Source organism: Myotis myotis, unplaced genomic scaffold, assembly GCF_014108235.1.
Source record: "Myotis myotis isolate mMyoMyo1 unplaced genomic scaffold, mMyoMyo1.p scaffold_m19_p_17, whole genome shotgun sequence".
Classification (NCBI taxonomy): domain Eukaryota; kingdom Metazoa; phylum Chordata; class Mammalia; order Chiroptera; family Vespertilionidae; genus Myotis; species Myotis myotis.
Genome location: NW_023416321.1, coordinates 18,181,062 through 18,207,984, shown reverse-complemented (window position 1 = coordinate 18,207,984; position 26,923 = coordinate 18,181,062). Strand labels below are relative to the sequence as shown.

The following is a 26,923-nucleotide window of genomic DNA, read 5'->3' as shown; positions in this document are numbered from 1 at the left end:
TTGTTTACAAAGGTAGAATAATTCAAAATAATTTTATTTCATTTTTTTACAAAGAGCAAGTACAGGAGCTGTTCAAAATCATGTATTCAATCAAAATGAAATGTGACTTGTACCGCCTGCTGAAGTTGTCTTGATGTCTGAGACTTGAAATCTGTGAAGCGATGTGAATAGGTTACCTTTTATAAAAATAGTAGTAGTCTTTAAGTGTAGAATACTGCCTAACTCTGGAAATGTAGGAAAAGTCAGCATTCTTTAGGTTCAAGATATTAATTTTAAATAGCAGCTGAATGCGGCCTCATGGCAATGCATAAAGACCTGTTTTTTTCCTTGAAAAGGAATTTCAAAATTGTCCTTTCCCCTCACAGTGTCCTAAAATTTAAAAAAGGGAGAGAGGCATGTTCCTGTATTTCAGCATTCCTTGACACTGCTGAGAGGAGGCTGTCGAGCATAAATAGTCCTGGGTAGAACCTTGAAGTCTGTCATTCCACAGCAAATCCACACGTTTCTTCGATGGCTGTTAGCAGCTTCTCATATAACTTTTCATAGCTCTCATAGGGTGGAATGTCGATTCGATTGAAGCTGTAAATAAGCACATCAGATTTAACACAGTTCCTTCAAGATAAGCAAACCAGCCTCCAATAGCCACATCGCTCTTTGTGTCACACAGAGAAGTAAAGGAATAAGGTTATATTTCTGTAGAGCAGAGATTACCACTTGTGGGTGTTCCTACCAATGTCAGAATAATCTTAAATCACTCAGAGTTGCTTATCATTCCTTTTAAAGGTCCATTTAATAGTAAGAACAATAAATGAAAAGCTACCTGTTTAAAACTACAACACACATGGAATAAGAGGGGAAAGCTACAAAAATAACTCACCACGTGTGGGCTTTGGGCAGGTTGTTAGTGCAGGCATCAATCTGGTGGATGGTAAAGAGTCGTGGGCCTGCAGCACCTGCCAAAGGAGTAAACATGGGTCAGTTCACTGCAGGTGCCTGTACTCATCTCTAAAACATCAGGATGAAACTGGTACATAAACCACAGGGTCTAGGGATAGAGGAAAACTGGTGACTCCACACAAGCTGCCAAAAAAAATTCTTTTCCCAGGAAAAGAATCTGGGTTTGAAAGCTGGAATTGACCTTGGATAGGCTGGATTCCTTAATATCCTAGCATTTCAAATTTGAGAAAAAGTTCAGGATTGAAATCCTCTGCCAACTTCTTTCTTATATAGGATATCAATGTCCCAAAAGCATGAGAAGAAAAGTAAATGGGCAAATCCACGATTAAATATACACCATTCAGAAAGATGATGGCCTAAATGCAAATTTAGGTTTTAATGGCTCAGACTTGGCTGAGAGTAAAAAATCAGCAGTCTACAGAATAAATTTGTTAACATAAGACAGCCCATACAAATATATGTAGAAATACAACTTCACTTTATGGGCAGTCTGATAAGGATGAGTTCTCCAAGTAGGGACTGTCACACAACTCCGAGTATGCTTTCCCCAGGGACTTCTGACACTGCGCTGTGGGCAACACTGTAGGAGCATGTACTGTCTGGCTTTGTATATCCTCAGTCATCACCAGCAGCAGCAACTTGGAAAATGAAGAGCTTCAAAGATAAAGCACTGCCATCCAGTGAAGCGCCATCGTCCAGTCATTAGCAATATTACCAACTCATCCAAAAAGCAAGCAGCTATTCCACAGAAAACTATGCTTTAACACTGAATATGGTTGTAAATAAACAGGCTGATGCCATGCAATGCACATGCGCTGACCCAACAAATGGCTTCCACAACTCATGCTGCCTCTTTCTGTTAAAGGATGAAAAAGGAGAGGGGAGAGGCACCCAGGGGAGGTGTGGGGGTAAACGTTCTGCCAGGCTGAGATGTGGAGATGGCAGTGGACAGACTTTCCCCACAGGAATGTGCAGCAGAATCGAAAGCAAGGGGCATGGAAAGGCAGAGCATCACCACACACAATCGAGCGTGCGGCACTCACTACAATCACAGAGAACCCCAGCAGAAAAAGCTCTTGGGAGGGGAAAAAAGAGAAAGAAGGAGAAGAAGGGATCAAGATGTGAGAGTTACAGATCAGAAAGAGGGTGAAAAGAGAATCTATTGATAAGCACCTGGTTGTAAACCAGCTAGATAACCCAAATACAGACCCCTCCCCAAATCGTGTGGGGACAAGCTGGGCCCTCTGGCCGACTACCTTGTAAAGCTTTGAAGCCCTGCAGAGGCACTCGAGACGATCCCGTCACAAACTGAAGCAACCGTGCTCGCTGCTCTTCATCAAAAAACTCCACGGCTTTCCAGAACCACTTGACCACGTTGCTGTCCGGTGTGCAGTGTTTCAACCGGGTGTTGACCTTCCAGTCGTTAACATCTATCTTTCCAAGTCCACAAATAATGAGCTGTTAAAATATTGCACAAAGCATGAGCCAACGGAAACCCAAATTAAGCCAAAAATTCCTCAAAACAGAACTTCAGATTTGTAGTGTTGGCTCTCCTAGGGTGATTCTTAAATTCGAGGGTACACACCAGAATCATCTTGAAAGTTTTTCAAAATACACACACCAGGTCCTATGTGCAGAGATTTTAATTCTGTGGATTGGGGTGATACTCAGAAGCTGTGTTTTAAAAAGCTCTATATTCACTTTCAGATTACCCACCCAGAGTCTGAGAACCATCCCTGTGAGTGATTCGGCAAGATGAAGTTCTATAATTTCACATAATTCTACTTTTTTTATTTTAATGGACAGAAACTAGACTCCACAAGTAAATACAATTTATATGTGCCTTCCTTAAGACCTGCATCATATTCTAGTTTCAACACTTACTAGCTTGGGGATTCTGAACAATTCAGTACATCCCTTGGCCAGTAATTAGTTCCCTATGGCAGTAACATCTATTTTACTGCATCCTTGACAGCAACCCGTGGCATACAGGAACTCAAGAAATGTGTTGAAAAAGTGATGCAATATGTTTGATAATCTCACAATTGTATCAAAGTACAAAATACATAAAAGCACTGATCTAGTACTCTGTGTGGCGTCCTGATGCAGGGTCAGTGGAGGTGAACGCCATCAACATCACCTAAATGCTATTTATACTTAGGGTCCTTCGGGTCCAATGCTAGCTCATCTCAGTAACGTGTTTCTAACAGTGAATTAGGATCGTGTGTAGTGTAAAACATAACTTGCAAATCCTATCATTCTATTAACCCAGTATAACACTAAAATAAATTATATATTTTTGTAAAATATATAAAAATTTTTAATTTCATTAGCAGCAGAAGCTATATAATAAACCCTATCTCTATTGAGTAAAATCTCCAACAAAGCTTCTATAGGGTTCCGAGGATTATGGAGCCACAGCCACACTGAAGAGGGAAGTGGCTATCCAAATAGGATCACAGAAGTATTTATACCAAAAAGGTAACTCCTAAATTCTTTTCTTCAGAAGTGGTAATTATAAGGCCAAATTCCTCATTCATTGTATGAACTAATGAAAATGCATTGTATTTCAGCTTTATTGTCAATACTGTTTTCTTCCTCCTCTTGACCATTCACTGTTAAGCAGTTCAATCACAAAGAGGAAAGGGGATGGTACTGAGTCAAATCCATTTTTAGACTTGTTTACTAACAGGTTTGTTAACAGATTTAGTTTTAAAGACACTGAGGTTAATTAATAAATCATGTAGACTTTGAATATTTATGCTCTCCATAGTTAAATTTGGAACCTCTGGTAGAATAAAACCTCGATTTTTTTTACAAAGTAGTTCAATGAAAATTCAGATGTATTTGTTAAAGGTCTTACTTAAAAAACCAGACCTAAGGTGCTTTAAGGACCAGCTTTAAAAGAAAACAAAACCAAAAAAAAAAAAAGTTAACTTTACTACTGCTACTGTTAATAATGAATATTTCCAAAGAGACTGGGGATGTTTAGACACAGTTTATCCTAAGTGTTTTAATTATTTCCTCTATGATCTTGTTTACCAAATGCCTTCTTGCAAAGCTCTGTGTAAACCGACTGAACTTAGGATTTCATTCCAAATAAATTTCAATAGAAAACAACATTGGAAGAAGTTACACATAAGACATGAAATCTGTTGAAAACAAGAACAAATAATATGGAAAAAAAAATGTCCACAATATAAGGGAGATTGCTCATTTGTAGAAATTCCACAGCAAGATGGACTTCCTATGAATAAGAGTGCTCACAGTCCTGCACCATGAAACTTCAAAAGTGCCAGAAATACAACTTTCCTCTGAAACTAAGAGAAAATTCCTAACCTTTCCTTGCTACACTAGATGATGTCATGACATTAATATACTGACCTCTAACTCCTTCTCATCAAATGTCTTCAGCAGATGCTGTGGAATGACTTCATTAAATCCTTTCTGCAGAGCCAGGAACTGAGCCTCGATGCCTCGTAAAAACCTCCAGTTCACATAGAGCCTAGAAACATGGGGCGGGGGTTTCCTATGATCCAATATGTTCAGATTTGGTCATTATGATGAATCTCTACTTTAGCAACATTACAAGGTGGCAACCTTCCACTAACAAAAGCTGCATCAACAAAGCAACTCTTCCCATCAGAGAAATTCCGAGTAAACTGGAAGTTGGCTGGAGCTCGGATGGGTCTGAAGTCACAATCTGGATGAAACTTCCTTCAGAACTTCTAGCCAAAAGCCATAGACAAGAGCCCATTCAACAAAAATCACTATTTTTCTGGTTTCACTTGAAAATATGGTCTGAATATGTTAGGTGTTTTGTTTATATTTTGGGAGCAGTAGATGAGGGAAGAGGTAAAGAGAAGGAGGAGAAATAGTAAAAGCCAATAGTAAGCACTTTTTAGTTAAATATTCATTGTTCCCTGGAGGCTTTAAAACCCCCAGAAGATGTAATTTACCAACAAAAAGTACACTACATCCACTGTGTAGCTTTTCTTATGCTTTTGACTTGTAATTTTATAAGTGAATTGCTTTTTAAAAAATCTACCCAGGAAAACCTCTCCATCTCACACATCTCAGAACTATTCATCTTCCAAGTTTGTCAACATATCCTTTCCCAAATTTGGAGAAATAGTTCTCTACTTTAAGAAATAAGTTACTTAACATTATATCCTTTGGGGGACCTTATTTTTGTGTGTTTGGTTAAGGGGACACCAAAACTGCTCATCTGCAAAAAGGTTTTCTTTGTCTCAAAACTCTACTGGATGAGGGATATTACTAAGCACTATAAACACGGCCAGGGGCTGAGCAGTCCACACCAGGTCCTGGAAGTGACGCACAACAAATTCAGGAAATGCCCATCCATTCTTTCATTTTTTAATTAGAAATATAATAAATGCTTGTTAGGTAAAGAAAAAAAACAAAACCCCTAACTGTGGAGACAGAGTAAAAGCTGAAAGTCCATTATTTTACTCTCTTTTCCTTCTCTCCTCCCAGGCCCGGCACCTCTACTCCCTCATCCCAAACACTTTGGTGAACAGCCTTTCTGAACATCTTCCATATAATTATAAAACACAGAATGTCCCTAGATAATTTTTCTAAGACTTGCTTTTTAAATCTGACAGCTTATACAGAGTCTCTCTTCCTTTTAAAAATCCACATACTATTCTGCCAAATATATGTATTTAATCATTCTCCTCTAAAAACATTTAGCACTTTTTAATTTTTTACAAGTAATATTTAGTTGAACATCCTTTCTCGTAATTATCTAATTACATGTGTTTCCACAGCATAGATTCCTAAAGCTGGGGCTTCTAGTTAAAAAGCATACACATTTTTATTTTGGAAGCTATTCTCAAACTGCTTTCCAAAAAAAGCTAACTCAATGCTCACGCCCGTCAACCATCTGTGAGGCTGATGGGCCTTGTGTATAAAGTGGGACATTTTAGCCAGTTAAGACTTGGGGACATAATCTATAGAAAGTAGTATAATGCATGTTTTTGTTTACACTCCTCATTTGATTACCAGAGTTTTATGTTCAGGAGAACTTTAGTTGCCATAGGCAAATGATCTAACCCACTACTTTTAAATTCCTCCATCAACAGGTGATTTTATAAAACTTGGGGAACATTTTCTTATATCTACCCTTAACCTCACAACATGCTTATTTGCAACAGGGCAGGTACTAGAATACAGCACAGAAGTGCTTCTGCATAGCCAGCCCTGGTAGCTCGCGGCACACGCCTGTGCAGTGTTTCCTGGTATCTGTGCCTCTACAGTCTCCTCCACAGTGATCCTGGGTTGGCATGTGACTGGCTCTAACCAAAAATATACAGCACAGACGTGGCGCTGGCCAGTTCTAGGCTTAGGCCTTAAAAAGCTCCGACAACTTCTCTTGTGCTCTGGGAAACTAGCCAACCACCCCTCTACCTTGCTGGGGAGAGAGAGGCCACGGGGAAAGTGAGAGACCTCTGATTCCACGTGGGTGTAACCATGGAACCCAGCCAACAGTGAGAATGAGGCCCCAGTGGCTGGTCCAGCCAGCCCCAGCCCTCGGAGCCCCCGACTGAGTCATCAGACATGTGAGTGAGGAGGCCATCTTGACGTTTCTGTCCCCACCAACACCACGCGGAGGAGCTGTGTGCTATGCTGTTGTTTATCCTAACTCCTAACCCTCAGGACTGAGCAAGAATAAAATAGTTGTTTTTAAGCCACAAATTTCTGCAGAAACCTGTTTTGTAGCAATAAGTAACATGACCTAAATACTAAAATGTTTTTCTGTTCTGCTATTCTAGAACATTCAAACAATTCTCAGTCTTGGGAACACAGAAGTGTTACCTGACATATTCCTTTTTATTTTCTTCGGTAACGGGGATACTCTTGCCATTTGGCTTAAGTTCATGCTGAATAATTTCCCCATATGCATTATGTTCAACACAGAAGGTATGGTCCAAAACACCTGTAATATCATTCTCACTAGAAAAGAAAGAGAAGGAAAGATACTTAACTGGGAAATCTAAAACACAGATTAACTGTGAGACGAATAAAACTAGAACAGTTTATGGCATGACAAATATAAGGTCAGATTCCTCTGAATATTCCTATACTCTAAACCTGGTTCTGGGGCAGAAAAGTCAGAGCTTTAACCCTCATTAACACCAGGAGCATTTCATTTCCTGAGCCACAAGAAAGGGCGCTGGCCACGGCCAGGCTTTACGGGGAAACTTCAGTTGTGTTTGGCCTGCAGGTAAGAGGCCCTACTTGAGTCTCATTGGTTTGGCAAGTAAGTATAGCTAATATACCTTCATAAGCTAATGCCCTCCCACAACACAGAGCTGGTTCTTACAGACGCCCCTTCTTAAAGTACAGCTTCAACAATCATTACTTCTGCAGGAATCTGTTATTGTAACACATGCAGGACGGGAAACAAACTTGCATCACTTTGGGAAAATCACTTACATATAGTAGTACTTCTTAAAACAGGACATACTAGATATTTTTTTTCTTTTAAAGTAATAACGTTCACTAACTTTTAGGAATTTGAAATATACAGGGAAGCAGTAAAAAAAGGAAAAATCTAATGTGGTTCTATCATTCAAATAGTCACTCTTGGTATTTTCTGTGTTTTTTAAATTTTAAAGAAGTATATCCATTGAGACAGGGTATTTTTTAAAAGCTCAGATTCTAACTATAATGAACAAGACTCAATACATACAGTATCCACACTAAACTGTTATGAAGATCTGGATCAACTAACTCCATGTCATCCAAAGTAATTGACTTCCCAAGCAGCTGTTTATAAAACGGCAATGTGAAGCCACCATCAATATAATGTCCATGAAACACAGCCATTCCCATTATTCGTCCAACAAAGTGGAAATATGATAAGTGTTCCTGAAATTGAAAAGAGTTTATATAAATACTGAAGTTAGACACCGTTCAGGGAATTTTTAATAAAAAATTAAAATTTAAGCAACATTAATCTTTTTATATCAACTTATACTCTAATTTACAACTATTTCAATGGAATAGGCTATCATACCAAAATTCAGTAATCATTAGGGAAAGTTTCTATTGGGCATACTCAAGATTCCCTACATTGTTATAAAATGTTACACCAGAGTCAATGCCTCTCTCAAAGGATACAATCACTTTGTAAAATTCATCTTTAGAAATTAAGTCCAGACAAGAGTCCCACTGCAGCTTCATTAAACCACCCATAGATCCTGTTCTCTTCCTCTCACATCCTGCTAAGCCCTTTACAATCTTGGCTGTCATAGAGAAAAAAAAAAAAAAGCTTTCAACCCTAAACCTCCCTATTTCCCTGACCTAACCAGAAACTGAAATTCAAAACCTCACAGATTTAGGGCACAGATTTCATGTCTAACTTGGACTTGAGTCCCGATTCTGCCAGTTACTAGCTATGCATACTTGAGCAAATTACTTAATTCCTATAGGATTAATTTTCCACATCTGGAAAAATAAAGGCAATAATAGTATCTAAAAAGGATCTCTGTGAGGAGTAAAAGATGATGGAGCCCGTGGCACTGCAGCTGGCAGAGGGTAAAAGCTCAACGAACATGAACTGTTATCACTACAACTACAATGGCAGTAATGGGGCCCCAAGCAGAACCTTCGCCTGAAAATCTGCCCTTTGTGAAGGACTGCCTGCAATGAATATAACATTCCTACCATGTTTGGGTATATCTGGTCTTTCCTGATAAATTGTTTTGTTAATTAGTATTTTAAACTTCTTTTATTTCTCTATTTAGTAAGTGATCTTTAAACCCCCCTCTTATCTTAAAAACAGCATTTGTTTCCTTGTAAAAAGTAATATATGTTCACTACCCATAGTCTAATACCCAGAAGTAACTAATGTCATATTATAGGGTAGAGCCTTTCGATGTTGAAATATATACCTATTTACCAAAATTGTATCATACTCTATTTTCCAACCCTCTTTTCACTTAATACATCACAAATACCATCTTAACATGTCATTAACTTTTATCCCACAATGTCATTTTAGAGGCTATATAATATGCCCTTGTATGGATAGCTAATGGAAATAATGTAGAAACAAATTAGTAACAGCTGCTAACTTTTATTGAGCGATGAATAATATTTATATGGTTAATAATGTAGAGCACTATGCTAAATAGTTAATGTGCAAGATCTCATTAAATTCTCACAACCCTTCTCTGAGGTACAAACTCTATTTATTATTTTTAGCAATAATAAAATTGAAGCTCAAGTCAATGAATTTGCCCAAGGTCACAAAGCTTAAGTAATGGGACCTGGTTATGATCTCATGTCTAACTCCAGAATCTGTTTTGTAACTGCTAATGTCATTCTGCTTCATGTCACAATGTAATCAACCCTCTGCTTATGGAGTGTGATCCTCTTTCGAATTGGGGCTACTACAAACAAAGATGCAGTCAATATCCCTAGGCCCAAACTGCTGAACATATCCATAAGCATTTACTTGAGAAAATTTTCTAAAGAGGAACTGCTAAGTCCAAGGCTGTGACTAGGACAAGGAAAGTAACCCAAGCTAATTGACATTTAAAGATGACAAGTATTGTAGGTCACTTGTTAATTCACGTCACCAGAACAGCAAGCATACCGGGTTAACTGCAGAATCAGGATTGATCTGCAATGTATAGATATCATCTCTTGAATACTGGAAGAGGCCATAGTATGGATTCAACATTTCATGCGACAAGAGATATAACCACTCCCTAGAAAACAAGACATGACAAAGGAATTTTTTGTTAAAGAATTTATTTTTATTAAAATATGCTATTGATCATTTTAGCAAAGAATTTTTTAAATAAAAGAAAATAAAGCACTAACTAGATATAGATCACACTAGAAAAATCTACCATGCCCAAAAAGCAAATGGAAACTCTTGTTTTATTATTATGCAGTCACTTCTCACTCATGCAGGCAACTTTATGACATAGCGGCAGAGTATAAAGGTATTACCCAGAAGTACCAACTCCTAATTACATAATGCCTCCCAGCAGTCTGCTCCTTTTAATTGCTAAATAAATTTGTAATCCATCATAAATATAAAATAAAGGGAAGGGTATGGTTCAAAATGTACTCAGTAGCACAGACACAGCAGTAATCCACTCTCGCTTTCGGCTAGGGCAGTGGTCAGCAAACGGCGGCTCGCGAGCCACATGCGGCTCTCCGGCCCTTTGAGTGTGGCTCAAAATACCACGTGCAGGCGCACACGTACAGGGAACGTTGTGGAGTGAAAGAAGATGTAGTGTCGAGGATTGAGAAAGGTATGTTGAGATGATTTGGACATATAGAGAGGATGAACGAAAGGAGATAGACGAAACAAGTATACGAGTGTGGATCGGAGAGTTGGAAGGGGTCAACCTCAGCAAACGTACCTCAATCAGATTGAGGACATTTTTAGCAAGGCCAGCTTAGGAGTACCCTAATTAAGTTAATAACAATGTACCTACCTATATAGTTTAAGTTTAAAAAATTTGGCTCTCAAAAGAAATTTTGATTGTTGTACTGTTGATATTTGGCTCTGTTGACTAATGAGTTTGCCAACTACTGGGCTAGGGTGTGCTTGCTGTTGGTATTGTTTTAAAAGGAAATTCCATTATCCATTCCATCATCTTTTTTGTGTAAACCTTGAAATGTGGCGTGATAAAAGTGTAAGAGTTCACCTAAAACCAAGACGTGGTATAGAACATACCAAAAAATACATGTTTGTCCTAACATGTATTTTTTGGTATGTTCCTTACCACTTCTTGGTTTCAAGTGTAAATATTTTTAAAACCTCATAATAAGTAGCACTATCACCTTAAATTTATTAAATCCTTCATATTTTTCAAAGGATGAAAGATAACACTCATTTTGAGGAAACTGAAATACAATCACTAGACTATCACAGATGTAGTTCTCATCCTGATTCGTGTCCTTCCTCACCTAGGAAAGGTATTTAAATGATATGTTCTGTTATTATGAAATAAACACATTGAATAATACACTTTAAGGAAATACAGTGAAATACTTTTAATAAAAAGTTAAAGAAACAAGTTTTCAGTTCTATAATGTGATGAAGTCTAGCTCACATCACCACCATTGAGGTAATATTTGAAAAACTCGAGATTAAAACGAAAGGGAGGTCTCCATATAAGAACATTCACAACAGGTAACACCCACAGACGTGCCTTATACGTGTCATGTGTATTTTTTAAAGAAAATCCTAATTTTTGTTTTGTTTCACCAAGTATTTAGAACACACATGAAAGCAGAACCCTACTTTTGGCTTCTAGCATGGAATTAGATCAGAAAAAGCAGTTCACTGCCACATCCCAAACCCTGAGGGTAGTGAGGTTAAGAAATAACAAAAAACGATTTATTTAGCTTATACATATAATTATAGCATTTAGATCCCATCAACAGGTAATTAATAAGTTTTCACAATAAGCATTAAAAACCAAGTTATAAATAAATCATAAGAATTCCACAGAAACTATCAAGTCCTAAGTATGATGTACAAGGGATCAATTCTAAAAATCCAAATGAAAGGAACTTCCATTTGCAGGTAAAAAGGTTGCAGAATGAAAAAAGTCTACAGGTAAAAACAAGTAATGCTAAGTAATAATTATGGGACTTGGTGAAAATACAATTTAATTAAGCCTGGATTTAGATTCAGGTAAGTGGAATTATCATGATGGTCCTTTAGAATGTTTCAATACAGAGCTATAATGTTTCTGCTACATTTATATAAAGTGAATTTTCACACCTAAAAAAATACTTTGTTTATGAATATAACATTAGGACCACTGAGGATACACACACACACACACACACACACACACACACACACACACACACACTCCTTCCTTTAACAAGGTTAAAAAGCATGGCAATGAAAGCAAAGGGAGCAGTACTCCATTTAGATTATGTCATTAAAGCCTGAAGACTGTCCCTGACAATATAAAGCAGAGGGAATAACACACACTAAAGGGGAGATGAAGAAAATACAGGGCCTATGGTCCACCAACAGTCCATGTATGGCTGCAGCTAGTTTTCAGAGGGTGTTCCATTGGGCTCTATGATCCATGAAGGAGTCCCAAACGGAAAGTCCAAAAAAATTTAAGTAATCATTACTGTTCTCTTCTGGTGAAAGTACTACCCTAACCTCATTATGAATGTATTGATTAGGATATCCTCCTATTGTAAACATTAGGGAATATTATACTAGAAAATAAATATCAATGAGAAGGTTACACCACAGGGAGTATCTTAAATTTGTATATATAAGGATTCATATGGCATTTCCTAATGAGCGAGTCTTTACCTGGCAACCCCTCCATAATCAAGACCTTCTTCTCCACGAAATTTTATCATCAATCGCTTCCAAAGATCTTTTGGTCTCATTTTCATGACCTGTCGATAAGATTCCTAAAAGAAAAAAAAAAATAATAATATACTATAATTACTAGGTGCTTTTAACCTGTTATTTAAACTCTCCCTCCCATTCTACCTACAGAGCATGTTTATAAATAAGGTGAAATTCAACAATCAAATCAATGATTAAACTCCAAGTGTTTGAAACCTCTTGGAACTTCTAAAAACAAAATGAATATAGCTTAATGCTACTGAAACCAATTCACGTGATAAATATTATATTAAAGCCTACTAAGTGCAAAACTCCGTAGTTAAGTTCTATGAACCACAGCAATGATTTCACTCATATTAAAAACAGAATTTGATAGAAGTACCAAAATTTTTCAAGTTGGTTGACCTAAATCTAGGTAGGTCACAGGCAACAATAGAAAGTAAAGGTAAGAAAAAGAAAATTCTAAAAGAATATCAGTAATCATTAGTGCTCTCTTCATTAAATCAACAATGTTATTATTTTAAAATACAAATGATGGACTACAGACAAGGCCAGACTGTTCTGAAAGAAAAAAAGTTCATCTTTTGGGAAAAGGGTTCTCAAGTCCCCAAACCTCTTGCCCAGGAATCCTCTAGAGTGGGAAGTGGCTGCCTTGGAGCTCTGCCACCAATTCTGTAAGAACTCTGAAGGTAGTGTTAGGGGTATAAACTCCAAAGGTAAAGAGTATAGTAGGAAGGAGGATTTTCTTTTTTTTCTTTCTTTCTTTCATTCTTTTTTTTTTTTAAATATATTTTATTGATTTTTTTACAGAAAGGAAGGGAGAGGGATAGAGAGTTGGAAACATCGATGAGAGAGAAACATCGATCAGCTGCCTCCTGCACACCTCCCATTGGGGATATGCCCGCAACCAAGGTACATGCCCTTGACCGGAATCGAACCTGGGACCCTTCAGTCCGCAGGCCGATGCTCTATCCACTGAGCCAAACCGGTCAGGGCATGAAGGAGGATTTTCAATAAACGAAGGAAATAGTCCAATAGTAATGAAACAAAATGATTTTCTGAGTTAAAAGCCCCTCACCTTTTGGAAGCACTAGAAAGTAAGAGGTGGATGATACTTATGGTCTTTCAAAACTCATTATTAACAAACACTGGCAATGGAGAGGCCAAGCTGAACCACCTGGAACACCAAACACTCTTCATCCTATTTAAATGTGTACCTTCTACATTAAATCTCTCCCATGTTATTGCCGTTAATCCCCACAATTGAAAAAGAAATTAATGAAAACTCTCTCATTCTAAAGAGTCTCAAAAAGTTCATTGGAAAACAGAGCAAAACACTAAAATGTTATCTACACTAATAAAAGAGAAACATGGTAATTGGCGTATGACCGCTACCCTTCCCATTGGCTAATCAGGGCAATATGCAAATTAACTGCCAGCCAAGATGGCGGCCGGCAGCCAGGCAGCTTGAAACTAACATGAGGCTTGCTTGCTTCAGTTTCGGAGGACTCCAATGTTCCCCGCCAGCCGCTGCAGGCCTCTGAGCCTGCAGTTTCAAACATTGTAACAAATATAGACGCCCAGAAACCAGCTTTTAGCCGGCTGGGATCTCAGAGCTGGAGTTGATACAGAGTTTCGAGAACCGAAACAAACCAGATACCTGCTTTCAGGAGCGGAGGCCTCAGAGCTGGAGCCTCAGAGCTAAAGCTGGCCCAGAATAAAAAAGAAAAAAAGAAAAAAGGAGCAGTTGGGAGCTTCAGTCCCAGCCTGAAAACAGCCCTCAGCCCCTCACCCAGACTGGCCAGGCACCCCAGTGGGGACCCCCACCCTGAAGGGTGTGTGACCAGCTGCAAACAGCCATCATCCCCTCATCCAGGCTGGCCAGGCACCCCAGTGGGGACCCCCACCCTGATCCAGGACACCCTTCAGGGCAAACCAGCTGGCCCCCACCTGTGCACCAGGCCTCTATTCTATATAGTAAAAGGTAATATGCCTCCCGGCACCGGGATCAGTGTGACGGGGCAGCGCCCAAACCCCCTGATTGCCCTGCGGCTCTGTGTGTGACAGGGGGCGGCGCCCCAACCCCCTGATCGGCCCTGCTGTTGTGTGTGACAGGGTGCGGCGCACCAACCCACCCCCCACGGGCCCTGCTCTGTGTGTGATGGGGTAGAGCCATAACCTCCCCATCGGCCCTGCCCTGAGTGTGACAGTGGCGGCGCCCCAACTCCCTGATCGGCCCTGCTCTGTGGGTGATAGAGGGCGGCGCCCCAACCCCCTGATCCACCCTGCTCCGTGTGTGACAGGGCGGTGTGCCAACTCCCCTATTGGCCCTACTCTGTGAGTGACAGGGAGGAGCTCCTCAACCCCCCGATGGGCCCTGCTCTGTGCGTGACAGGGGGAGCTCCTCAACCCCCTGATGGGCCCTGCTCTGTGCATGATGGGGGGGAGCTCCCCAACCCCCTGTTTGGCCCTGCTCTGTGCGTGACAGGGGGTGGCGCCACAACCTCCCCATCGACTCTGCCTTGAGTGTGACAGGGGGCGGTGCCCCAACCCCCCAATCGGCCCTACCCTGAGCGTGACTGAGGGTGGCATCGCAACCTCCCGATCCGCCCTGCTCTGTGCATGACAGGGGGCGGCGCCCCAACTCCCCAATCGGCCCTGCTCTGAGCCCAACCAGGGGCTGCACCTAGAGATTGGGCCTGCCCTCTGCCACCCGGGAGCAGGCCTAAGCCATCAGGTTTTTATCTCCCAAGGGGTCCCAGACTTCGAGAGGGCACAGGCCGGGCTGAGGGCCCCCCCCCCCCCCGAGTGCACAAATTTTTGTGCACTGGGCCTCTAGTTTTTCAATAAGACTTGAAAGTTTACCTCAAAAATCTCTTCCCTGGAAACCTCAATGCGGCAATGGCCAGCCTGAGGCTGTTGTTGGGAAAGTTCTTGCCGCAAAATTTTTAGTTTCTGGACCAGGTCTCGCTTGTAGCGTGGGACCGTCAGACACTCAGTGTCATCAGGGCATAAGGATACCACCTGCTGTTGTTGTTGATCTTTCAACTGATTCTGCCGACTAGAAGTAAACAAAAATACTATTAAACGAAAAAGATTATAATTACACATTTAAAATAGCCACCAATCATAAAATAAATCTACTATATCATTTCCACACCTTACTGTGTTCTTGGCTTGTCATTTTTGACAACGAAAAACTAGCTCCAAAGTTTATTTCTGAGAATCCGTATGAATGTATGGAGTTTTATCCATCTACCCCATAAAGCAGCCTGTCTCTTCAGGTGTGCCACGGTGCACGTTGTTGCTTTAGCACAGCAGGATTAAAATACTCATATATCAAAGTAAAACTTGTCATACTCTTATATAACATTCTGTTCAATGAAAGTAATAATTGAAGACAGCAGTCTATACCACTTATTACAAAAACCATCATCAGTCTTCTCTTGTTCAGACTCTCATTTTCACACATATTGTTTCAAAAACTTACTTTAAAACTAAATGCAAGTTAGCAGAAAGCCGAGGATCTGTGAACTGTGTTGTTCTGTTGTTATGGTCAACAAAATAAACTCTGCCTGTTGCCGTATTACGGATCTCCCATCCAGGAGGCAATGGACCAAGCTCTTCACAATTGATGTTGCTAAGATCCCTGCAAAACAAATAAAAAATAAAAAATACCTCATTGCTGGGCCTGCTGAGCCAAGCAAGTGTAAATGACACCGAACAATTTCATGAAGTCTGAGAAAATGTATTGTTTCAGAAACTTGAGATGTTCAGCTGGAATCTTTAATTCCCAATGGTTTAACAAACTTGCATACTCAAAACTCAATCCATAAATGGCCCAGAAACTTATCACATAGCCTACATTTTTAAAAAGTTTGTTCCTGGGCTTTAATGTGACACAGATTTTAAATTAATATAAAAGCAAACACAATACTTGCCAACATAAACTGTACTTCAATCCTTATCTGACAAAATATTGTTTTACAAATGTCAGTGGTATAAGGAATGAGATGTTTTCTAAAATTTCCCTTCAATTTTTCTTTCATTACTACACTGTAAAATGTGGGTAAATCAATGTTCATTCCATTTTTAATTTTAAGCTCTCAAACAAAACAAAACTATAAATTATATTAAAATTCGGATCCTTAAAATAATCACAGTATATATTTTAACGAATAACGTCTGCATTTTGAATTTGGAAGCTAGTAAATGAAGAACCTGTTTAAGATACGTAAGGGGTTCTGGAGAAACCAAGATGGCGGCATAGGTAAACACTGGAGATTGCTGCCTCACACAACCACTTCAAAAATACAACTAAAAGACGGAACAGGCATCACCCAGAACCACAGGGAGGCTGGCTGAGTGGAAATTCCACAACTACAAGGAAAGAGAAAAGCATACTGAGACTCAGAGGAGGCGCACAGTGCGGAAGTGAAATACTAAGGTGCGGAGGTGCGCGCGGAGCGGGCTGGTGGCTGAGGGTGCGGTTGTCTGTTTCAATCGGGAGGGAGTCTCAGGCTCTGAGCTCCAGCTCCAGGCGAGTCTCTAGGGACCCAGACTCAAACAGGAGAAGCGGGACTTTCTGGCATCGGTCGGAGGTCGGAACTCGAGGGCAGCTTTCTCTCCGAGGTTTGCAGCAGTTGCTGGGACACTGAGGGCAGAGCCTCTGGGGACGGGACTGAGAGAAGCCATAACAGCTCGCTCCGCCCGCCCTGTTGATCCCCTGGGACCCGCCCCGCCCAAGCCCTGCACAGAGGCATTTGCGGGATAGCCTCAGGCAAAGGCTAGACGAGCCCCTCCCTAGAGGACAGAAGTTCTCCCACTGCAGACACAGCTGATTCCCACAGCCAGCTGGCCTGGAGGTCAAATCCCTCCCAGTGTTACTTACAACAATCAAGGCTTAGCTACAACAAGACTGCGCACAAAGACCACAAGGGGGTGCACCAAGAGTGTCTACCTCAGGTAATTGGGACACTTAGCACAGAAAGCCACTCTATCGACACAGTGAAGCATAAAAAATGCCGAGACAAAGAAACAGGACACAAATGACAGAACTAGAGGAAAGCAGGCTGCTGGATATAGAATTCAAAACCACACTTTTGAGGTCTTTCAAGAATCTTCTAGAGACTGCCGATAAACTTAATGAGATGTACAAGAAATCTAATGAGACCCTCAATGTTGTGATAAAGGTCCAACTAGAAATTAAGCATACACTGACTGAAATAAAGAATATTATACAGACTCCCAAAAGCAGACCAGAGGAGCGCAAGAATCAAGTCAAAGATATGAAATGCAAAGAAGCAAAAAACACCCAACCGGAAAAGCAAAATGAAAAAAGAATCCGAAAATACAAAGATAGTGTAAGGAGCCTCTGGGACAGCTTCAAGCGTACCAACATCAGAATTATAGGGGTGCCAGAAGATGAGAGAGAGCAAGATACTGAAAACCTATTTGAAGAAATAGTGACAGAAAACTTCCCCTACCTGGTGAAAGAAATAGACTTACAAGTCCAGGAAGCGCAGAGAACCCCAAACAAAAGGAATCCAAAGAGGACCACACCAAGACACATCATAATTAAAATGCCAAGAGCAAAAGACAAAGAGAGAATCTTAAAAGCAGCAAGAGAAAGAAATTCAGTTACCTACAAGGGAATACCCATACGACTGTTGGCTGATTTCTCAACAGAAACTTTGCAGGCCAGAAGGGAGTGGCAAGAAATATTCAAAGTGATGAATACCAAGAACCTACAACCAAGATTACTTTATCCAGCAAAGCTATCATTCAGAATTGAAGGTCAGATAAAGAGCTTCACAGATAAGGAAAAGCTAAAGGATTTCATCACCACCAAACCAGTATTATATGAAATGCTGAAAGGTATCCTTTAAGAAGAGGAAGAAGAAGAAAAAGGTAAAGATACAAATTATGAACAACAAATATGCATCTATCAACAAGTGAATCTAAGAATCAAGTGAATAAATCATCTGATGAACAGAATGAACTGGTGATTATAATAGAATCAGGGACATAGAAAGGGAATGGACTGACTATTCTTGGGGGGGAAAGGGGTGTGGGAGATGCAGGAAGAGACTGGACAAAAATCGTACACCTATGGATGAGGACAGTGGGTGGGGAGTGAGGGCGGAGGGTGGGATGGGAACTGGGAGGAGGGGAGTTATGGGGGGGAAAAAGAGGAACAAATGTAATAATCTGAACAATAAAGATTTAATTAAAAAAAAAGATATGTAAGGAAGAATAGTCTAAGGCTTGCTGCTACAATAAAAAAAAAAAAAAAAGCAGAAAGACTTTTAATGGACCAAAGACCATTGTTATGTATCACACATTCTTAAATATTATTATATACAAAGACTTTAAGAATTTTATATACAAAGACTTTAAGAATTTTATATACAAAGACTTTAAGATTTACAAGACTTTAAGAATAAAATAAGAGCAGCATGTCTAATGTAAACTTAAACTATAACAGATAATTATAATGACAAATATCTTCAAAATCATGTTTTAAAAGTTGAACTAGAAAAAAATTTTGCCTGGTCATAATGAAACACAGCTATGGGCACATATAAGCACCAATAGATTTGTTGAAACCATAATTCTGACTTTTGCTTATGGGTGCTTCAAGAGACTCCCGCTACAGAACTATCGCTTGACAAGAACACACTATTTGAGACACTGCTAGTCTCAAAAGAGACAAGGGGGAAAGTTCTAAAAATCCTTCTCAAATTTAAAAGAAAAAGTGGATTGAGCTTGCCCTAGCTTACACGGCTCAGTGGTTAGAGCGTCATCCCAAGCACCAGAGGGTCAAGAGTTCGATTCCCAGTGAAGGGCAAGTACCTGGGTTGCAGGCTCAATCCCCAGCCCTAGTCAGGGCACATGTAGGAGGCAACCAATCTGTGTTTCTCTCTCACATGGATGTTTCTCTCTCTCTCTCTTTCTCTCTCTCTCCCTCCCAATATCTCTTCCACTCTCTCTAAAAATCAATGGGAAAAAATATCCTTGGGTGAGGATTAAAAAATAAAGTGGATTGAAATGGAGCTGGTACCTGAGTGGCAGGAAGGCACAGGGGTAGGAGGGGTAGGACTGCTGGTGGGTAGCTGTTAATTGGAAAACAGCCTCAGGCCAGCAGCAAGGTTGGAAAAGCAAATCTGACACTACCTCCCTGAGCTGAAAACTAAAAAAGAAAACGAAGGAAAACTTCCTAAATTCCAACTTAGGTTCACAGAACTCAAACCAATTAAGATCAAATAAATTCACACAGATCACCAAACACTTCAGAAAAGAAAGTCATGCTGAGAGTCAGTAGAAACAATAAACCACAGAATCAGATCCCCAAGTACTGTCAGAGATCAGAGAACAGCTATGACATGCGACATTAAAAAAAAAGAGAAAAAAAATAATAAAATAAGGGAACAATTACAAAGGCAAACTATCAATGAGAGATTATTAAAAATGAACAGCTGGATTTTTAAGTGGAGCTTTTAGAAATGAAAAGCAAATACTGAATTCAAAGAAGAATCTTGATATAATGCAGAATTTTATTTACTTTTATTTAGAACTTTATAAATCTACAGTCATACATGGAGAGCTCTAAAGAATTGATTAAAAGAGCAGAAAACTGGGAACAATCTTTATTTCCACTTGGAAAATGATTGAAGAAAAATGTTTCACAGCCATAAAAAGTAATACAGAGCTGTATTTCAAGACTACACAGTCAGGATGCAATGGCATTAATCACTGTTTTAAAGAGATATGCAAAACTTGATGAAATGGGAATTCTCAGATAAATCTAAGTTTACTGGATATCTTTAACAGAAGTATCTGAGTTACACTATTTTATAAATATCTTTGAATAGTGATTTTTAAAAAATATACTTTTATTGATTTCAGAGAGGAAAGGAGAGGGGAGAGAGAGATAGAAACATCAATGATGAGAGAATCATTGATTGGCTGCCTCCTGCACGACCCCTACTGGGGACTGAACCCGCAACCCAGGCATGTCCCCTTGACTGGAATCGAACCAGGACCTTTCAGTCCACAAGACGACACTCTATCCACGGAGCCAAACCAGCTAGGGCTGAATAGTAGTATTTTAATAGAATCTACATATTTAAATAGTCTGCTTTGATAAAAGATCCTCCATGCAAACAGCATGTTTACTAAAGGATCCTCCAAAAACAAAAGATATGATGATACTAGTGGCCTGGTGCACAAATTCGTGCACACTGAAAGGAAATTAATTAGAAGAAATATTTTAATATCACTATTCGCCCTTTCTCTATAATAGAAGTGTCAACCAATGACAGATGGAAACACACACATATGACTGGCGCTAGTGAGAGCTTTATATGTATCATGCATGTGCGAGTTAACTTAGCCTTTTATATATATAGAATAAACTTGCTTAATTAGACCTGCTTTCTGATTTAGCTAACTTTTTCCAGCCCAGTGAAACACCCCAACTTCTTTTTCAGGTAATTGTCAGCAACACAGCAGTAAATATCAACATGAAGCAGATTATTATTGTAGATCATGCAGGGAGAACAAAGGGTAAAATATTTAACTGAAGCAGTATTTGACTATATTCTGCACAGTGAGAAAACCTGAAGTCATTTTCAAGGTCTACCATTTCTTACTTCTTTTCAGTCAGGTCAAGTTTCTAAGCTTTCTAAATCTCCATTTTCTGGCTAATGAAAAGAAAATAGGATTCCACCAAGTCTCCTATCTACTTACTCCAGGACTTCTGTGAGGAGGATCAAATTAAATGAGGCATGGGGAATGCTTCACAGACATTTGGTTAAAGTGTAAAATGTTTCCACCTTGCTATAAAGCAAGTCGTGTTCCTGGGCTGAAGAAACTCCAAGGAGGCTAGTTGCTAGGGAAAGGAAGCCGGGTGTTGTTATGTGATGTCATTACCCAGACGGACAGTTAGCATATTAGCCTTTTATATATACAGATATGATGATATGAAGATATGATTGTTAAGATAACAATTTGGAGTGAGAGATTAAGGAGAAGAAAAATAATGCAGAGCATAGTTTCATAAAGCCATTATTCAGTACTCAACATGAAATATTCTTAAACCTTTACTGAAATCATGTATATGTTAATGAAAAACTGACACATTTCCTTAGGAATAAGAACATATTACCAACAGTGCTGCCAAGACCTCTCTCTATTTCATCTTCTGATGCCAGCTTACATGCTGTTCTTTCAACAGATAACTTAAGGTCTACTTTCTCACTACTGTAAAACATTTAATTTTTAAAAATCACTTTCTTCTATACATTTCCTTCTAATGATTTTAAATTATTTTATTGAAAAGCTTGTCACTGACCTCAACTGGATAAATAGAATCCATACCACTTTTTATAATTTACATAATAAAAGTCTTGTTGCTAAAAGTTAAGCCCATGGATTTTTTTCAATGAGCTTACTAATAAAACAAAAATTTCCTCCTCACTACTTTTTTTAAACTAAAAACTTATATTACCAAGACAGAGAAATGGCAATCTTGATACAAAAGTTAGTGATAGCACATTTCTTTGGTTGCCAACCTCAAAAGACTCTAATCAAGTTCTATGAGAAAGTAAAATATTTTTATTACTTTGCTTTAGTTATAAATAAAGAGAGGGTATCAAAGCAATCCAAGATCAGCTAGTCACATCTGGTTTTGACATGAATCTTGACAAATAGAGCTCTGAGTATAAGCTTTGGCATTTAATAGAAATTTCATTTAATTAGGTTATTTATTTTCTATATTAAAATGAAGCTTTATTAAGGAACACATAAAAGAACACTGGATACACTCATATAAGGTTAAAATAAATAAACCTTTTGTAAAAAAGCCTAACCAGAAATAAAAATATCAATTTACTACCCTTTAAAAAATGGGTATGTTTTTTGTAAGATTTTGTATGTTTTTTTCCCCAGGTCAGTTTTCAAACTCCTAAAAGACTCATGTTTTTGCCCAGACTTTTTATTATTTAAAACAATTTTTAATGTATTTTTATTGATTTCAGAGAGGAAGGAAGAGAGAGAGAGAGAGAAACATCAATGATGAGAGAGAATCATTGATCGGCTGCCTCCTACTAGGGATTTAGCCTGCAACTGGGGCATGTGCCCTGCCCGGGAATTGCACACTGATCTCGTTCACAGGTAGAAGCTCAACTACTAAGCCACATTGGCCAGGTATTTTGCCCAGACTTTTTAAAACAGAGTGGAGAAGGACTGGTTAGGGGATAGGGCACTGGGGTAGGATCACAGAGAGGTAAGTAAGACTTTCTACAAACGTCAAACTGAAATGAGTATTAGAAAGAGCCAATCTTTTACATAAGCTATTTTAAGACAGTAAAGATTAAATAATCAAAGAAATCCTAAGTAAAATGAAGATTCAATGGTATGAGGAACATTTAGAATGTGTTCTTACCTAGGCACTCTTGGATCATGCCACGTGCTCACGCCAGTTTGAGTATGTAAGAAATACACCTGACCTTGTTGTGTTGTCCTCTGTTCTGTAAAATTAAGAAATACTAATAATAAAGATATATTCAGAATGTCCAAATCAAAGACAGCTAATAGACATGAGAATATTATATTAATAAGTAAGTTATCCAAATGACCAATCTGTATCATTACAACAACTTTGTTTCACAAATCATTTGTTCTGAACTCCTGGAGAATACATGTTCTCCTAAAAACAACCTTGTAAGTAGTGATGAGGGGTCACAGGCCAGCTATTTAAAGCCAACTATACTTATAACATGGCTCAAATACTAACCATGGTGCAATGCAAAATAGAATTCAACAAGACAAACGTGAAGAAATGATCCTTTATTTGTCTTGAATGTGGAGCGTGAGGGAACAAGAGAAGGCTCAGAGTAAGAGGCTAGCCAACTTTGGGAAGATTCTGAGGAACTTTCAGAAACTTTCAAAGGGTTTGCAGGACAGTAATGGGTTTTTTTTCCTTATGCCTAATTCTTCTCATTTTTTTTTTTTCCTAATTCTTCTCTTTAGAGAGGTGTATTCTCGACTACATTTGGACTTAACGAGAAGCAAAAAGGATGGAATACAGGGGAGACTCTCACTCTATAGTCAAAAATAGGCAAAGATGAGGACTAAACAGCAGCGTGCATATTGGGGAGTGAGGAAGCCAGGGCAGAGAGGGGGGTCTATGAAAGGTTCCTTCACTGGTGGTTTTGGTCTTTATTTATCCATTTTTTTAAACAAAATCTAATGAAAAATTCCAACATATTAAATGACAACACTATTGCTAATATTTATTAGTATAAATTTGTTTATAAACTTATAATTAAGTCAATGAATTTAAACTTTAAACTTTTTAAAATTATAAACATAAAAATATTTAAAATTGGTTATATAAGACAGCTCCAAAGATTTTTAGCCTTGGTACCCACTTTACTTCTATGTTTTGGTTGGATTTTTAAAAATTTTAATCCATATCATACAAATATTATAAAAGTATAACCACCTCCACTCCAAGCAGCTTGCCTTATAATCTCAATTAAAAAGAAATGGCAAGAAATACTTTATTCTGAGGTCTGAGCATTAATAATAGCAGCTACAATTTACTAAGTTCTTTCTATGCCAGACATTGTGTCAGGCACTTCAAATGAAATCACCACTTATTTCTTGTAACAAGCCTACATGGTTGGTACTATTATTTTCCTCTTTTTATAGAAGATAAAATTGGGGTTCAGAGAGGTTAAATAATGTGCCCACTATTACACAACTAATATGTGGCCAAGCCAGGGTATAAACCATGCCTGCCTGTCTCCCAAGCCCAAGCTGTGCTGTAAGTTCACCTGTGAAGCATAGCACAGTGGAAAAACAGGGTTTTTAAAATTTAAGTAAAGAGTTCAAATACGTTAAAAAATAAAGTTAAAATCATGTGTCTGCAGAAAAGTTTAAAAAATATCCTACATTAAAAATAAAAGTAGGATCAGGCGATTCCCAATATTGGCCACTAGGCGTCACCAGCAGTCCAGGACAGTTTATGGGCAGGCTGTTGAGAGCACAAGGATGTAAGTAACTGATTAGCATTTAGCAAGAAAGGAGAGGACAGTTGAGTTCATACTATCTGCAAGAGTGTTCACAAGTTATGATTTAGAAAGTTTCGTATTCAACCAGAAGATTCCTGTCATCCTCACATGAAATTCTACAATTCAGGAAATTATATAAGATTATAATGTTAAACAAACAGAAATGACTAAATCATTTATAACAATAACCCAATTACTCAGATAACTCAAAATTATAGGCAATACAAATATATAAATACCGTTAGAAATATGCTTTTGAAATTATTTCTAAATATGTATGTCTAGAAAATTACATTTTAGGTCTGACTGCAGATTTCCATTATCAATAACAATACCATCTTACCTTTATACAGTGCCTATTTACAAAGAAGTAAATTATTTCATATGTTACTCACGATACTTTTGTGATCTATTTCATTATAAAAGAGCAAAAAGGCCCTGTCTGGTTTGGCTCAGTGGATAGAGCGCCGGCCTGCGGACTGAAGAGTCCCGGGTTTGATTCCTGTCAAGGACACATGCCCAGGTTGTGGGCTCAATCCCCAGTTGGGGGCACGCAGGAGTCAGCCGGTCAATGATTCTCATTATTGATGTTTCTCTCTCTCCCTTTCCCTTCTTCTCTGAAACCAATAAAAATAACTTTAAAAAAAATAAAAATAAAAAACATAAAAGAGCAAAAAGGCTGAGGTTAAATGACTAGCCCAAGGTCAAACTGTTGGTTAGGCAGTCTTTTACCACTTCAAAGACTTTTCAAAGTTGGGAGGTTTTACGTTTATTTTCATGCAGAATTCCTAAACCTAGATTAATAACTTATTTAAAAAGTTGATTTTCCAGATTTCTTAGCAAGCTGAAATTAGTAAACCACACTTTATTTTTCCTTTGCTAGTTGTCATACCATAGCCTTCTGGTAGGTCTGGAGGCGTATGTAAATGTGTCCTGCTCATGTAATTTCTATGTCGCTGTGACCTGACTCTCCTCTCTGCCAGTCTGGGATCTGAAGATTGTCCACATGTTGCACCATTTGTTCCACTAATTGGAGTGTTCTCATCAACAAAGCAGCTAAGCGGTCTGCCAGGACTAGAATATTCAGAAGCCGGTCTATTGAAAAGTAACAGGGAAAAAAGTTATTCAATTCAAATATCAAAAGTAGAGCTCTCTAAACAATGTATGCACTTGCAGTAACCATCACTTATAGGAAAATGGAATGACTAATACAAATATAATGATTTCACAAACTCTGAATAAAAACCTGAAACCTCTAAGCACCAATGAAACTCAACTCATCAGCAGAATGTCAATTACTAGTATGTCTTTAAATCATTTAATATTTAATTACAGTTTATATGAAATCCACATATATCAGTAGATATGAGTATTAGTTCACCAAGCACTACTTGACTTAGCTACAGCCCACCTCTCAGACCTGACTTCCCACCATTCTCCCACTCTGCTTCTGCCACATTCACATTCTCGCTGCTCCCTGAACCTGCACAGGTCGGCTACCTTTAGTTCTAGACAGTAAGCTCCTCCTTCTACCTAAAATGTGGTTTTTTTCCTATTCCATCTAGGCCAGGCTCCTTTATTTGTGTGTGTGTGTGTGTGTGTGTGTGTGTGTGTGTGTGTGTATGTATCATTCAAATCGTAGCTTTAGCTTAAATGTGGCCTTGAAGAGGTCCTTCCTGACATTAGAATCTGAAGTAATCACCAGCATTTGATAGTACATCACCCTACTTCATCAGCATGGCAATTATTTCTGATATTTTTCTTATTTGCATCCTTGTTCCGTCTGTCTTCCAGCACTTGAATACTTACTGAGAGACTAGAGTGCCAAGTTTGTTCCCCACTACACATACCCCCACACCCAGAATAGAGCTTGGCATACATGTAAGAGCAGCTCAATAAGTATTGAATGAATAAAGGAAAGAAAATAGTCTGTCTCTTCAAAGAGCTTCCAGTCTATTGAAGGTCATCCAAAATAAGAGGATAATCAAGAGTTAATTTTTAAACTAACACTTACAACACAATCAACTTTATACATGTTGAAATTAAAGTCAATTTTATCAGTTTGTATGAAGTAGAAGGAAACGGATTTCACTAAAACACTGACATAAGTACACATTCGTTTACACTCAGATATAATAAAAACGGCTATCTGACTTCAATAAAAACCTTGGTCACTTAATTCAACTCTCAAGCATTTTTTTTTAAGAGACTGAGGTAGGCTTTTATTTCAGAAAGGCAAGTCTGATAAACAGAGTGAAGGCTGGGCATGGAAGTAAATTCTAACAGCAGAAAAAAAATTTCTGCTAGACTCTGAAAGTCCAGGACAATAACCTGACACAAAAACCAAAATGCTAATTTGCTCATTTGTGCTATCAAGCATTTTTTAAAATAGCAACATGAGCTAAGTGTTTAACCAAGAATCACAATAGGGAAAACTGTGATCCAATGAGTTAAACAATTCTTAGCAAATAACAGTACGTATAGCTAATGAGAAGCATTTGATGTT

The 26,923-nt window shown here is 38.6% G+C and overlaps 1 protein-coding gene across 4 annotated transcripts in view; it reads right to left on the bottom strand.

Annotated features, from left to right (window-relative positions):
- SMURF2 (SMAD specific E3 ubiquitin protein ligase 2) overlaps positions 1 to 26,923 on the bottom strand; it is a 99,071-nt gene continuing 72,148 nt past the window's right edge. The window contains exons 8-19 of one of the 4 annotated variants that reach the window (XM_036339936.1): positions 25,310 to 25,512; positions 22,785 to 22,869; positions 15,828 to 15,986; positions 15,203 to 15,398; positions 12,296 to 12,399; positions 9,584 to 9,698; positions 7,673 to 7,851; positions 6,796 to 6,933; positions 4,342 to 4,486; positions 2,214 to 2,415; positions 878 to 953; positions 1 to 579 (exon numbers count right to left, since the gene is read on the bottom strand). In XM_036339936.1, the coding sequence (XP_036195829.1) occupies positions 480 to 579; positions 878 to 953; positions 2,214 to 2,415; positions 4,342 to 4,486; positions 6,796 to 6,933; positions 7,673 to 7,851; positions 9,584 to 9,698; positions 12,296 to 12,399; positions 15,203 to 15,398; positions 15,828 to 15,986; positions 22,785 to 22,869; positions 25,310 to 25,512 (1,702 nt within the window). In that variant the 3' untranslated portion in view covers positions 1 to 479. The remainder of the gene's footprint in view (positions 580 to 877; positions 954 to 2,213; positions 2,416 to 4,341; positions 4,487 to 6,795; positions 6,934 to 7,672; positions 7,852 to 9,583; positions 9,699 to 12,295; positions 12,400 to 15,202; positions 15,399 to 15,827; positions 15,987 to 22,784; positions 22,870 to 25,309; positions 25,513 to 26,923) is intronic. The other 3 variants (XM_036339938.1, XM_036339940.1, XM_036339939.1) reach the window with 3 other exon arrangements.